At 50.3% G+C, this 12,440-nt stretch overlaps 1 protein-coding gene across 4 annotated transcripts in view; it reads left to right on the top strand.

The window, feature by feature from the left end:
- Positions 1-12,440, top strand: part of LOC143975373 (cytosolic beta-glucosidase-like) — a 182,262-nt gene that overhangs the window by 40,978 nt on the left and 128,844 nt on the right. For all 4 annotated transcript variants that reach the window (XM_077477710.1, XM_077477706.1, XM_077477707.1 and 1 more), the window contains exon 2: positions 285-466. In XM_077477710.1, coding sequence (XP_077333836.1) covers positions 400-466 — 67 coding nt within the window. In that variant the 5' untranslated portion in view covers positions 285-399. The remainder of the gene's footprint in view (positions 1-284; positions 467-12,440) is intronic.

Below are 12,440 nucleotides of genomic sequence, written 5' to 3'. Positions count from 1 at the left end.
GGGAAAAGGTCTGGATTATTGATGATGTGTTTTTGTGTGTTTGGAAATGCACAAAAACACGCAACAAAGCTCTCAGATGCGAATGGGAACTTATACACAAGGAGTGCAGAAGCAATAACTTCTACATGTATGGCACATCACTAACTCTTCCACTATGTTCCCAAATGCAGCTTGTAAGCCATAATACAAGGGCAGTTTTGTATTAGGCTGTGAAGATATGTTGAAGTTCCATATTGTAAATGTTCTGGTTTTTTTTTTTTTTTTTTTGGTTTTTTTTTTTACAGCTGTTTACTGCAGTTATACATCTGGAGGGACCAGAAAAGGATAAACAGGACACGGCAGAGTAAACAGCGTCATTGGATAGCGACGACTGCGATTCCTGGGGGTATACAACAAGACATGGATAGTGGAAAGTTTCCTGATTCGTTTGCTTGGGGAGCATCGACAGCAGCCTATCAAATTGAAGGTAATCACAACCTTGAGTCCAGTTCTCTTTCTTCATATGATACATATGAGCATGTGTGTGTGTGTGTGTGTGTGTGTGTGTGTGTATATATATATATATATACGATTGGGGTTATCGGACTCAAACGGTAGGTGCGTTTTCCAGTGAGTACGCCAGTACAAAACTGTATTTTTAAGGGCCTCGTAGCCCACTTTTATTTTAAAGCACAGAAAAGTTCACAAAGACATCAGTACCCACGCAGGGGGGTTCCACCATTACTGTATCTTGTACACTCAATACTTTAGCCTCCTGACTTACATTCTTCCCATACGGCTGATTCAGGCCTTTAGCCTTCTCCTCAGATCCAAAAGAGTTTCCTAGAGTTAAGCTTTCTCCCAGCTCACTCCTGATCAGCGTCTTGCTACTCTGTCACCAAGTACGTCTGCCTCCTGCAGACATGCATGCTCTGGCTACACCCATGCAGCCTCTGACTCCTCTCAGAGGAACGGGAGTCCACCTGACTCCCATGCACAGACATCCTGTTGCGTGGAACCCTAAAGCTGGTTTATGCCAGATTTTGGAGAGAAAGGCACGCTGATTGCACAGCTGTGTGCTGGGCTATTTCGTTTTGACCTGGCTATGGCTTAAGATGGCCATACACCTATAGATTATCTACAGATTTTCTATGGTTAGATGGAAAAAGTGGGAGATTCCTCCATCCACACAGTTTAGTGAACATGGAGAAATCCGTTGCACTTTTTCCATCTAACCATAGAAAATCTGCAGATAATCTATAGGTGTATGGCCAGCTTAAGCCATAGCCAGGTCAAAATTAAATAGCCCAGCACACAGCTGTGCAATCAGCGTGCCTTTCTCTTCAAAATCTGGCATAAACCAGCAATCCCCCAGGTAGCACAGGGTCCTACCGCCACTATATATATATATATATATATATATATATATATATATATATATATATATATATTTAAATATGTATGTAAATTTGCTGTCCTCTCAAAATAACTCAATACACAGCCATTAATGTCTAAACCTCTGGCAACCAAAGTGAGTACACCCCTAAGTGAAAATGTCCAAATTGGGCCCAATTAGCCATTTTCCCTCCCCGGTGTCATGTAACTCATTACTGTTACAAGGTCTCAGGTGTGAATGGGGAGCAGATGTGTTAAATTTGTTGTTATCTCAATCTCTCATACTGGTCACTGGAAGTTCAACATGGCACCTCATGGCAAAGAACTCTGAGGATCTGCAAAAAAGAATTGTTGCTCTACATAAAGATGGCCTAGGCTACAAGAAGATTGCCAAGACCCTGAAACTGAGCTGCAGCATGGTGGCCAAGACCATACAGTGGTTTAACAGGACAGGTTCCATTCAGAACAGACCTTGCCATGGCCGACCAAAGAAGTTGAGTGCACGTCCTCAGCGTCATATCCAGAGCTTGTCTTTGGGAAATAGATGTATGAATGCTGCCAGCATTGCTGCAGAGGTTGAAGGGGTGGGGGGTCAGCCTGTGAGTGCTTAGACTATACGCCGCACACTGCATCAAATTGGTCTGCATGGCTTTTGTCCTAGAAGGAAGCCTCTTCTAAAGATAATGGACAAGAAAGCCTGCAAACAGTTTGCTTAAGACAAGCAGACTAAGGCCGCGTACACACGGGCGGACTGTCTGCCGAAACTAAGTTCGTCAAACAGTCCGCTCAAACTTTTGAATGAACGAACTTGCCCACACACGGCACTTTTTGAGCGGACTAAGTTCGTCGTACTAAGTCCGCGCAACTTTTGAAATGAACGGACTCGCCCACACACGAGGAGGACAGTCCGCTCATTTCGAGCGCGTGTCAAGGTAGGCTGGGCCCGCGACGGAGACGTCGCGGGCTCCGCCGCCTGGAATGGACTTAAAGGGGAACCCCAACGCCGAAAAAAATCGGCGTGGGGGTTCCCCCAAAGTCCACACAACAGACCCTTGTCCGAGCACGCTACCCGGCCGGCCAGGAAAGGGGGGCGAGCGAGCGCGCACCCCCTCCTGAGCCGTACCAGGCCGCGTGCCCTCAACATGGGGGGTGCCTTGGGGAAGGGGGGGCCGCGCGGCCCCCCCACCCCAAAGCACCTTGTCCCCATGTTGATGAGGACAAGGGCCTCTTCCCGACAACCCTGGCCGTTGGTTGTCGGGGTCTGCGGGCGGGGGGCTTATCGGAATCCGGGAGCCCCCTTTAATAAGGGGGCCCCGGGATACCGGCCCCCCACCCTATGTGAATGAGTATGGGGTACAATGTACCCCTACCCATTCACCTGTAAAATAAAAGTACCCAAAAAAAAACACAACACACGAGATAAAATATTTTATTGCACAGCTCCGGGGGTCTTCCGTCTTCGGGGGTCTTCTCGCCGGACTCCTCCGCTATCTTCTTGTAGCTCTTTTGCTAGCGGAGGAGTCCGGCTTTCTTCCTCCCCGCCGCCGGCCTCTTCTCCCGACTTCGGGGGTCTTGTCCCCCTCTTCGGTTCTTCTGCCGGGCCACCGCGCCTTCTTATAGCTCTTTTGCAGGCGGTGGCCCGGTCTTCTGTCGCCGCTGTCGTCGTCGCCTTCCGTTCTTCTTCTTCTTCTTCTTCTTCTTCTTCTTCTTCTTCTTCTTCTTCTTCTCCAGGAGATGTTGACACGTCGCTCTCTCCGACCGGAATGCCAGAGCCGCGCTGCGCGGCCACTTATATAGTGACAATGGGGCGGTGTCACATGGTATATGTCACATGGGTTGGTCACATGGGTTGATGTCACATGGGGACTATGACATCGTAAGGGGGCGGGGTCACCATGTGACCAATCCATGTGACATATACCATGTGACACCGCCCCATTGTCACTATATAAGTGGCCGCGCAGCGCGGCTCTGGCATTCCGGCCGGAGAGAGCGACGTGTCAACATCTCCTGGAGAAGAAGAAGAAGAAGAAGAACGGAAGGCGACGGCGACAGCGGCGACAGAAGACCGGGCCACCGCCTGCAAAAGAGCTATAAGAAGGCGCGGTGGCCCGGCAGAAGAACCGAAGAGGGGGACAAGACCCCCGAAGTCGGGAGAAGAGGCCGGCGGCGGGGAGGAAGAAAGCCGGACTCCTCCGCTAGCAAAAGAGCTACAAGAAGATGGCGGAGAAGTCCGGCGAGAAGACCCCCGAAGACGGAAGACCCCCGGAGCTGTGCAATAAAATATTTTATCTCGTGTGTTGTGTTTTTTTTGGGTACTTTTATTTTACAGGTGAATGGGTAGGGGTACATTGTACCCCATACTCATTCACATAGGGAGGGGGGCCGGTATCCGGGGGCCCCCTTATTAAAGGGGGCTCCCGGATTCCGATAAGCCCCCCGCCCGCAGACCCCGACAACCAACGGCCAGGGTTGTCGGGAAGAGGCCCTTGTCCTCATCAACATGGGGACAAGGTGCTTTGGGGTGGGGGGGCCGCGCGGCCCCCCCTTCCCCAAGGCACCCCCCATGTTGAGGGCACGCGGCCTGGTACGGCTCAGGAGGGGGGGGCGCGCTCGCTCGCCCCCCTTTCCTGGCCGGCCGGGTAGCGTGCTCGGACAAGGGTCTGTTGTGTGGACTTTGGGGGAACCCCCACGCCGATTTTTTTCGGCGTTGGAGTTCCCCTTTAAGTCCATACCAGGCGGCGGAGCCCGCGACGTCTCCTTCGCGGGCCCCGCCTACCTGGAGACGCGCTCGAAATGAGCAGACTTTTCTCCGGGCGGGAACAGTCCGCTCATTTCGAAAGTACAGCGGACTGGCCCACACACGGGCGGACTGTCCGCTGAAACCAAGTTTCAGCGGACAGTTTTACGGAAATTCCGTAAGACTTTGTTCGTCAAACAGTCCGCTGAAACTGTCCGCTGAAGCCCACACACGAGCGGACTGTCCGCTGAAACACTGTTCAGCGGACAAAGTTGGGCGAACAGTCCGCCCGTGTGTACGCGGCCTTAGAGCACTGATTACTGGAACCATGTCCTGTGGTCTGATGAGACCAAGATAAACCTATTTGGTTCAGATGGTGTAAAGCATGTGCGGCGGGAACCAGGTGAGAAGTACAAAGACAAGTGTGTCTTGCCTACAGTCAAGCAGGGGCTTAGATAAGGAGGGGTCAGGGGTGTTCAACCCCCCCCCCCCCCCCTCCCCCAGCATCCTGGCAAAATACACAGTGTCCCTGCTGTTTAGCCTCAGCATCAGCACAGTAGAAGCAATCAGAGTTTTGGAGTGCAGCAGCCAGCCCCCCTTCCATTGTGCCCCACCTCCTCAGTTTAATAAGGGGTCCCTCTGAAAAGCATGAAATTACTGTGATGTCTCAGATGCCGGCAATTGACAGTGCACGGTTGAGGGAAGTTCTAGACTCCTCCTCGAGGTATCATATCACACAGCCGAAGGGAGACTGGGGATGCAGAAGTTTTCCTACTCCTTTTTCCCGTGCTGAATCTGAGGTCTGACAAATGGGGAGGCATGAATTTTCTGTTTTGGGAAGGAGAAAGTGAGAATTCCAGCCTGAGGGAGTTGCTTTTGGTGCAGGGGTAAGGAAAGGGGGGTGGGTTTGCTTTTGGAGAAGGGGGGAGTTTCTTGTAGAGAAGTTTACAGGAGGTGGTTAATGGCAGGGATTTGCTTCTGGGAGGGAGTTTGATTAGATGAAGGGAGATTTTCTTCATGATTAGGAATCTTTGCTGGGGGAAAGGGTGTTAACTGAGGGAGATATTTTTGCTTTGGGGGGCTGGTTTAGAAACAGGGGGTTTTATTTTTTGGATGTATATTTGAAAGGAGAAAGAGATTTTACAGTGGGAATCTTTACTTGGGGAGGGAGGGTTCTTAGGAGGCAGAGGGAGATTTGTTTTCCTTTTGAAAGAGATGGTTTTTGTTTTTTAAATTATACTTACTCTGGTGGATGGAGCATCAATCCAATGTTACCTCTGTCCCCAGCTGCTTCTAAGACCAACAACAGAGCGATTAAAGACCGCTGATTACTCAGTTCTCAGCCTTCAGTGAACAAAGAGTGGTGCCTGTCAGCCCCTGGCTCTGCTCCCACCCCCCCCCCCCCCAACCTCACTGGAATGCCAGGCTGTGGAGGGGGCAGGAGCGGCTGGCTCAAGGTCTTTGCGGCTCACTGAGAGGTTGAGCGAGCTACTGGTCCAGGCATCTGGGTGAATCCTGACTTTAAAGTTAGGATCTTTCCACAGCCTGGAACCGCTGAGCGAAGTCAGATGACGTGGGCTATAGCTGGCTGTCAGCTAAAAATGGGTCACAAAAGTACAGAAAGAACTGAACTCCTCCCCAGGAGAAGTGCAACCATGTGGTATGCCGTCCCTTCAGAGCGCATATGCACCGGTGACATCACTGGCGGCATTCCATGTGAATATCTCCTAAACACCACATGTTTAGGAGATATTCACTGTACTTACAGGTAAGCGTTATTATAGGCTTACTTGTAGGTACAAGTTCAAAAGCTGGGTTTACGACATTAAGACTGAATAAAAGCAAACCATATTGACCAGGTGCCAAGGGCACCATCCTGTGGTAGGCAGTGCACAATATATATATATTTTTTTCATCTCTGCATTGCACCCACCATGCCTCGTAACACACCCTACATAGGATGTCAGCTTTCTCTTACTCTGGAGGTCACCATTAGGCCTCTGGGGACCCGGCTACATACAGTATATATGTGTGTATAAACTGTATATCCTAGCTGCTTTCAGTTAGGCTACTTTCACACTACTCCTTTGCAAAAACACAGTAAAAGTGCACATGCATTTTTGCCACATTTTGCACCTGTCTTCCTCAAAAAGCACCAAAAGTGCAAATAGGTTTTTGATATGTTTTCCATTAATTTTAACGGGGAGGTGTGTTTGGGTTTTTTTATTTTACAGCACCAAAAATGCAACTTGCAGAACTTTGAAAAACGCATCTGACCAGTGTGAAGAGTTTCATCGGATTAAATGGTCATGCTTTTTTTTTAACGCAAAAAACTGACCAGTGTCAAAGCAGCCTTATGACTGGTTTACACCTATGTAGGTTGCGGTTTTGTGGGGGGTTTTTTTCACGTGCATTTTTGACACATTTTTGATGCATTTTGCAGAGCCTGGCTTCACTGGTCCGAATAACTGGAATGTTTCTTCTGCACAGGCATTGCCCCTAGGCTGACCGTACTCACCAGGAAACTCTCCCTGTGCTATTCACTCTCCCTAGCAAGTGGGGCCTTTGTATCTGACCTATCACTTACTCCAGACATGCTCAAATGATGTGCATACCTTAAATTATAAGATCCCACACCAAGATGGCTGCCACAGGTCACCAGAAGGTGCAGCGTCCAATCGGACAGCTGATAGCTCTGAGACACGTCAGAGTCCAGGAGTGGACAATTCCCTCTATATACTCCACTCCATTTGTATAATGGCACAGTGCCTACTATTAGACAGAGGAAAAATTGCACTTGCCTACAGACATAGTGACAGTGTTTTTATAGGTTAACAAGTTACTTTTATCTCAAGAAATGTTCATTTATCAACAACTCAGGCAGTTTGCTTTCCTTAACAGGCAGCTATTGAACCTGACATATCACCATTCTGAAGCAGGGACGTGTGGTGAGGTCAGTTGCTGGTGGGGCACTGGCTAGTATCAGAGCCAGATACACACAGGTTACATACACAGCGAACGTTAGAGCGAGAGCAATAATTCTAGCACTAGACCTCCTCTGTAACTCTAAACATGTAACCAGTAAATAAAGTGCCGCCTATGGAGATTTTTAAGTACTGAAGTTTGGCACCATTCCATGAGTGTGCAGAATTTTAAACCATAACATGTTAGCTATCTATTTACTTGGCGTAATAATCATCTTTCATAGTATACAAAAAAATCAGGCTAACTTGTGTTTTTCGAGTCTTTTTTTATTTTTTTTTAATCATGAAACAGCCTCTTTTCCATTTTTGTGTTTGTGTGTGTGTGTGTGTGTGTGTGTGTGTGTATATGTATGTATGTATGTATGTTTGGGAGTTCTGAGTAGTGATGGACGAACTTCCGACGGGACGTTTCGCGAAAGCGAAATGTGAACGGACCCAAACGTTCGCGAAACCGAACGTTCGCCGCGGGCCCCATTGACTTCAATGGGAGGCGAACTTTGCAAACCTTCATGTCGAATTTGCGGCCACGTGGTAATTATTAGGGGGTAAAACGTAGTCCCACCATCTGGACAATGACATAATACATGTATGAGGTGAATTTGGGATCGATAACTACAAGCATTTTTATTTTATTTGGGAAATTGTTCTAACAATTCAGGACTATGGAGCTAATGAAGGCAATGGAGGAGAGGGAAGGTCAGGGACCAGGGTAGGCAAAGAAGAGGGTGCAGGAGATGATCACCAGCAGCGTGACATACCGGAATGACACATGCACCGTGATAGAGGCATCTGACAGCAGCACCGTAATACAGAGCACTGACAGCAGCACCGTGACATACAGCGCTGACAGCAGCACCGTGACATACAGCGCTGACAGCAGCACCGTGACATACAGCGCTGACAGCAGCACCGTGACATACAGCGCTGACAGCAGCACCGTGACATACAGCGCTGACAGCAGCACCGTGACATACAGCGCTGACAGCAGCACCGTGACATACAGCGCTGACAGCAGCACCGTGACATACAGCGCTGACAGCAGCACCGTGACATACAGCGCTGACAGCAGCACCGTGACATACAGCGCTGACAGCAGCACCGTGACATACAGCACTGACAGCAGCACCGTAAGCAGCCCCAGGAGGAAGTCAGCACAGCACAGGGATGGTGTGATCCCCTCATAATAAGAACCCCCAGGAGGAAGTCAGCACAGCACAGGGATAGTGTGATCCCTTCATAATAAGAACCCCCAGGAGGAAGTCAGCACAGCACAGGGATATCATAAGCAGCCCCAGTAGAAATATGACACCGCTCAACCTCTTCAAAGAGGAGGGTAGGGGCATATAGTACGGTGTGCTTTTTTGGGTCAAGGAAGTGAGCCAAATGAATTAAGAAGGTCTGTGTGCTTGATTAAAAAAATAGTTTATAGACATATACATGGTCTACTGGTCACATGTGTTGAATTCCTCCGAGATCCATGCCTCATTCATTTTTAGAAATGTGAGGTAGTTAACACTGTGGTGAGCTAGGCGAGTACGCTTATCGGTCACAATCCCCCCTGCTGCGCTGAACGTCCTTTCGGACAGGACACTGGATGAGGGGCAAGCCAACAGTTCGATTGCAAATTGGGCAAGCTCTGGCCAGAGGTCAAGCCTGCCCACCCAGTAGTCTAGGGGTTCATCACTCCTCAGAGCGTCCACATCGGCCGTTAACCCAATGTAGTCGGACACCTGACGGTCTAGGCGTTCCCTGATGCTGGATCCGGATGACACCTGTCGATGGGTCGGCTGAAAGAATGACCTCATATCCGAAGTCACCAACACATCTTCAAACCGGCCTCTTCTTGCAGGCGCTGTTGGATTGGTACCCGCAAATCCTTCTCTGGGAGTGGGAATTGCTCCTCTGCCAGCGCACGCAAAAGCAGAATGCAGCATTTCTCGAAGCAAGGCCTGGAAGTGCTGCATTCTGACAGCCCTCTGCGACGGCGGTAACATTTCCGCCATTTTGTGTTTGTACCGGGGGTCTAAGTACGTTGCCACCCAGTACTGGTCCTTGACCCTCATGCTTTTTATACGGGGGTCCCTATTAAAACACTGGAGCATGAAGGCCCCCATTTGCACTAAAGTGGAAGCGGTGTGGTGGCCTGGCTCCTGCTCATCATCCAGGATAATGTCGTCCTCTTCATTCTCCTCTCCCCATCCTCGCACAACAGGGATCCCAGAAAGGTTTAAAGCATGCTCTTCTTGCTCCTGCTCATCCGCCCCGGCACCATCCTCCTCTGACTCCTCATCAGACTCCTGTTGTTGACTTGTCTCAGATAGAGTAGCCCCCCCTGGGAATTCATCCAGCATTGCGACTTCCTCATCTTCCCGCTCCTGCTCCTCCACAGCCTGATCAATGACACGACGCAATGCACGCTCCAGAAAGAAGGCATAAGGTACCATGTCACTGATGGCGCCATGGCTGCGACTGACCAGTTTGGTGATCTCCTCAAATGGCCGCAGAAGTCTGCATGTGTCGCGCATGAGCAGCCACTGGCGCGGTGAAAAAAAACCCAGCTCCCCAGAACCGTTTCTTTCGCAGAGTTCATACAGGTAGACGTTAACTGCACGTTTCTGCTGGAGCAGCCTATCAAGCATATAGAAGGTTGAGTTCCATCGCGTCGGGCAATCGCAAATAAGACGTCTGACCGGCAGATGGTGTCGCCGCTGAATGTCAGCAAGGCGAGCCATGGCCGTGTAAGATCTTCTGAAATGGGCCGAGATTTTCCTTGCCTGCCGCAAGATGTCCTGGACCCCAGGGTATTTGACAAGGAATCGCTGCACGACCAAGTTTAAGACGTGTGCCATGCACGGCACGTGCGTGATTTTGCCCTGTTTCAATGCGCTAAGCAGATTGGCACCGTTGTCACACACCACTTTACCAACTGTCAAATTGAGCGGTGTTAGCCACTCATCTGCCTGTGAACGCAAAGCTGAAAGGAGTGCCGGGCCAGTGTGGCTCTTTGCTTCCAGGCACAACAGACGCAGCACGGCATGGCAACGTCTCACCTGGCATGTGGAATAGGTTCTGGGGAGCTTGGGCGGTGCAGTGGAAGAGACGCTAGCAGCGGAAAAGGAGGAGGCAGCTGAGGAGGAGAGGGAGGAGGATGGAGTAGGAGGAGGAGAAGAAGAGTCAGGCCTGCATGCAATCCGTGGCGGTAAAACCAAATCTACACGGGTGCCACGGGTTACATGCTTGACGGCCGTCAGAAGGTTCACCCAGTGGGCAGTAAAACTGATATACCTTCCCTGCCCGTGTTTGCTAGACCACGTGTCTGTGGTCAGATGTATCTTGGCACCGACACTGTGTGCCAGAGATACATTCACTTGCCGCTGAACATGGCCATATAGCTCTGGGATGCCCTTCTCTGAGAAATACTTCCTTCCTGGGACCTTCCATTGTGGTGTTCCAATGGCCACAAATTTGCGAAAGGCCTCCGAGTCCACCAGTTTATATGGCAGTAGTTGGCGGGCTATGAGTTCTGACAAGCCAGCCGCCAACCGTTGGGCAAGAGGGTTATCCGGCATCATCATTTTTTTACGCTCAAACATTAGGCCCACGGAAGCCTGCCTTTTTGCAGAAAAATGTGAGCTTGGCGTGATGGAAGGTGGAGTGGAGGACAATTGTGAGGAGAGAGGAGAAGGAGAAGTAGAAGACGAGGCTGGACGGTGAGAGCCTGCAGTGTGGCTTTGTGTGTTCCGTTGCTCCCACTGGGCTCGGTGATGGCTGCTCATGTGCCTTCTTAAGGCGGTCGTCCCTAGGTGAGTATTGGGCTTACCGCGACTAACGCGTTGACTGCAAAGATTGCAGATGGCAACGCTATTGTCAGCAGCGGACACGTTAAAAAAAGCCCACACTGCGGAGCCATGTGCCGGTGTCCTGGGAGCGCCAGATGTGACCGTACATGGTCGATGACTCGCTCCTGATACATTTGCAGTCTGCTTTGTCCCTGCTGTGCAATGTAAGTCATTGCTGCTTCTCCTCCCTATCTGCTGGTCCATATCTCCCTCTGAACTCCCCTCCTCTTCCTCTCTTGTGGGCACCCACGTGACATCACTAGACACGTCATCATCAACGTCACCTTCCCCACCGCTATAAGTAGAGATCTCGGAGTAGGCAGCAACACCGGGGACCAACCTCCTCCTTGGGCTGATCTGGGTACTGGCGTCAGACTGCTGAGTAGCGCTTGTTGCTACCTCCTCTTCCTGATCCAATACCAAGAGTGGCTGCGCATCAGAAATGTCCTCTTGATATGGATCGGAAAATAATTCCAGTGACTCAAGCGGAAGGTATGTGGTGGTGGTGGTGGTGGTCGTGTTGTTGGTGGTAGTGTCTTTGGGGGTGCACATAGCAGAGAGTGAAGAAGAGGGTGCAGATCGAGAGGATGAGGAGGGTGCAGAAGAGTAAGGCTGAGCGAGCCACTCAACCAAGTCTGGTGCATCCTTTAAAGTAATTGAACGCACCTTCTGCAACTTCCCACTTTGGCTCAAGCCTGTTGCTCCTGCCCTACCCCTACCACCCCTGCGGAAGGGCCTGCCTCTTCCTCTGCCTGTCATTTTTTAAATGACCCTGTGACAAAACTCTTAGTCCCTATACCGCTGAAGGACTGCTGCAGTATAGGTGAGCGGTCAGCAGTGGTGCACGTCAACCCTATCTATTGTGGACCTATAGCGGTCCTTACAGAACAGCAGACTGTACCGCACTCAAGCCTATGTACCGTAGCACCCTATACCAAGTTACCAGTCCTTATAAGAACTTTTGTGGACCAAGCAGGTTGTGTATTAGTGTTTAGCAGACTGTACGTCAGTCCCTATACCGCTGAAGGACTGCTGCAGTATAGGGCAGCGGTCAGCAGTGGTGCACGTCAACCCTATCTATTGTGGACCGATAGCGGTCCTTACAGAACAGCAGACTGTACCGCACTCAAGCCTATGTACCGTAGCACCCTATACCAAGTTACCAGTCCTTATAAGAACTTTTGTGGACCAAGCAGGTTGTGTATTAGTGTTTAGCAGACTGTACGTCAGTCCCTATACCGCTGAAGGACTGCTGCAGTATAGGGCAGCGGTCAGCAGTGGTGCACGTCAACCCTATCTATTGTGGACCGATAGCGGTCCTTACAGAACAGCAGACTGTACCGCACTCAAGCCTATGTACCGTAGCACCCTATACCAAGTTACCAGTCCTTATAAGAACTTTTGTGGACCAAGCAGGTTGTGTATTAGTGTTTAGCAGACTGTACGTCAGTCCCTATACCGCTGAAGGACTGCTGCAGTATAGGGCAGCGGTCAGCAGTGGTG

Source organism: Lithobates pipiens, unplaced genomic scaffold (genome assembly GCF_037356315.1).
Source record: "Lithobates pipiens isolate NorthernLeopardFrog02 unplaced genomic scaffold, aLitPip1_a1.2 Scaffold_13, whole genome shotgun sequence".
In the NCBI taxonomy this organism is placed as follows: Eukaryota; Metazoa; Chordata; class Amphibia; order Anura; family Ranidae; genus Lithobates; species Lithobates pipiens.
This window is presented reverse-complemented; position numbering and strand designations above follow the sequence as displayed.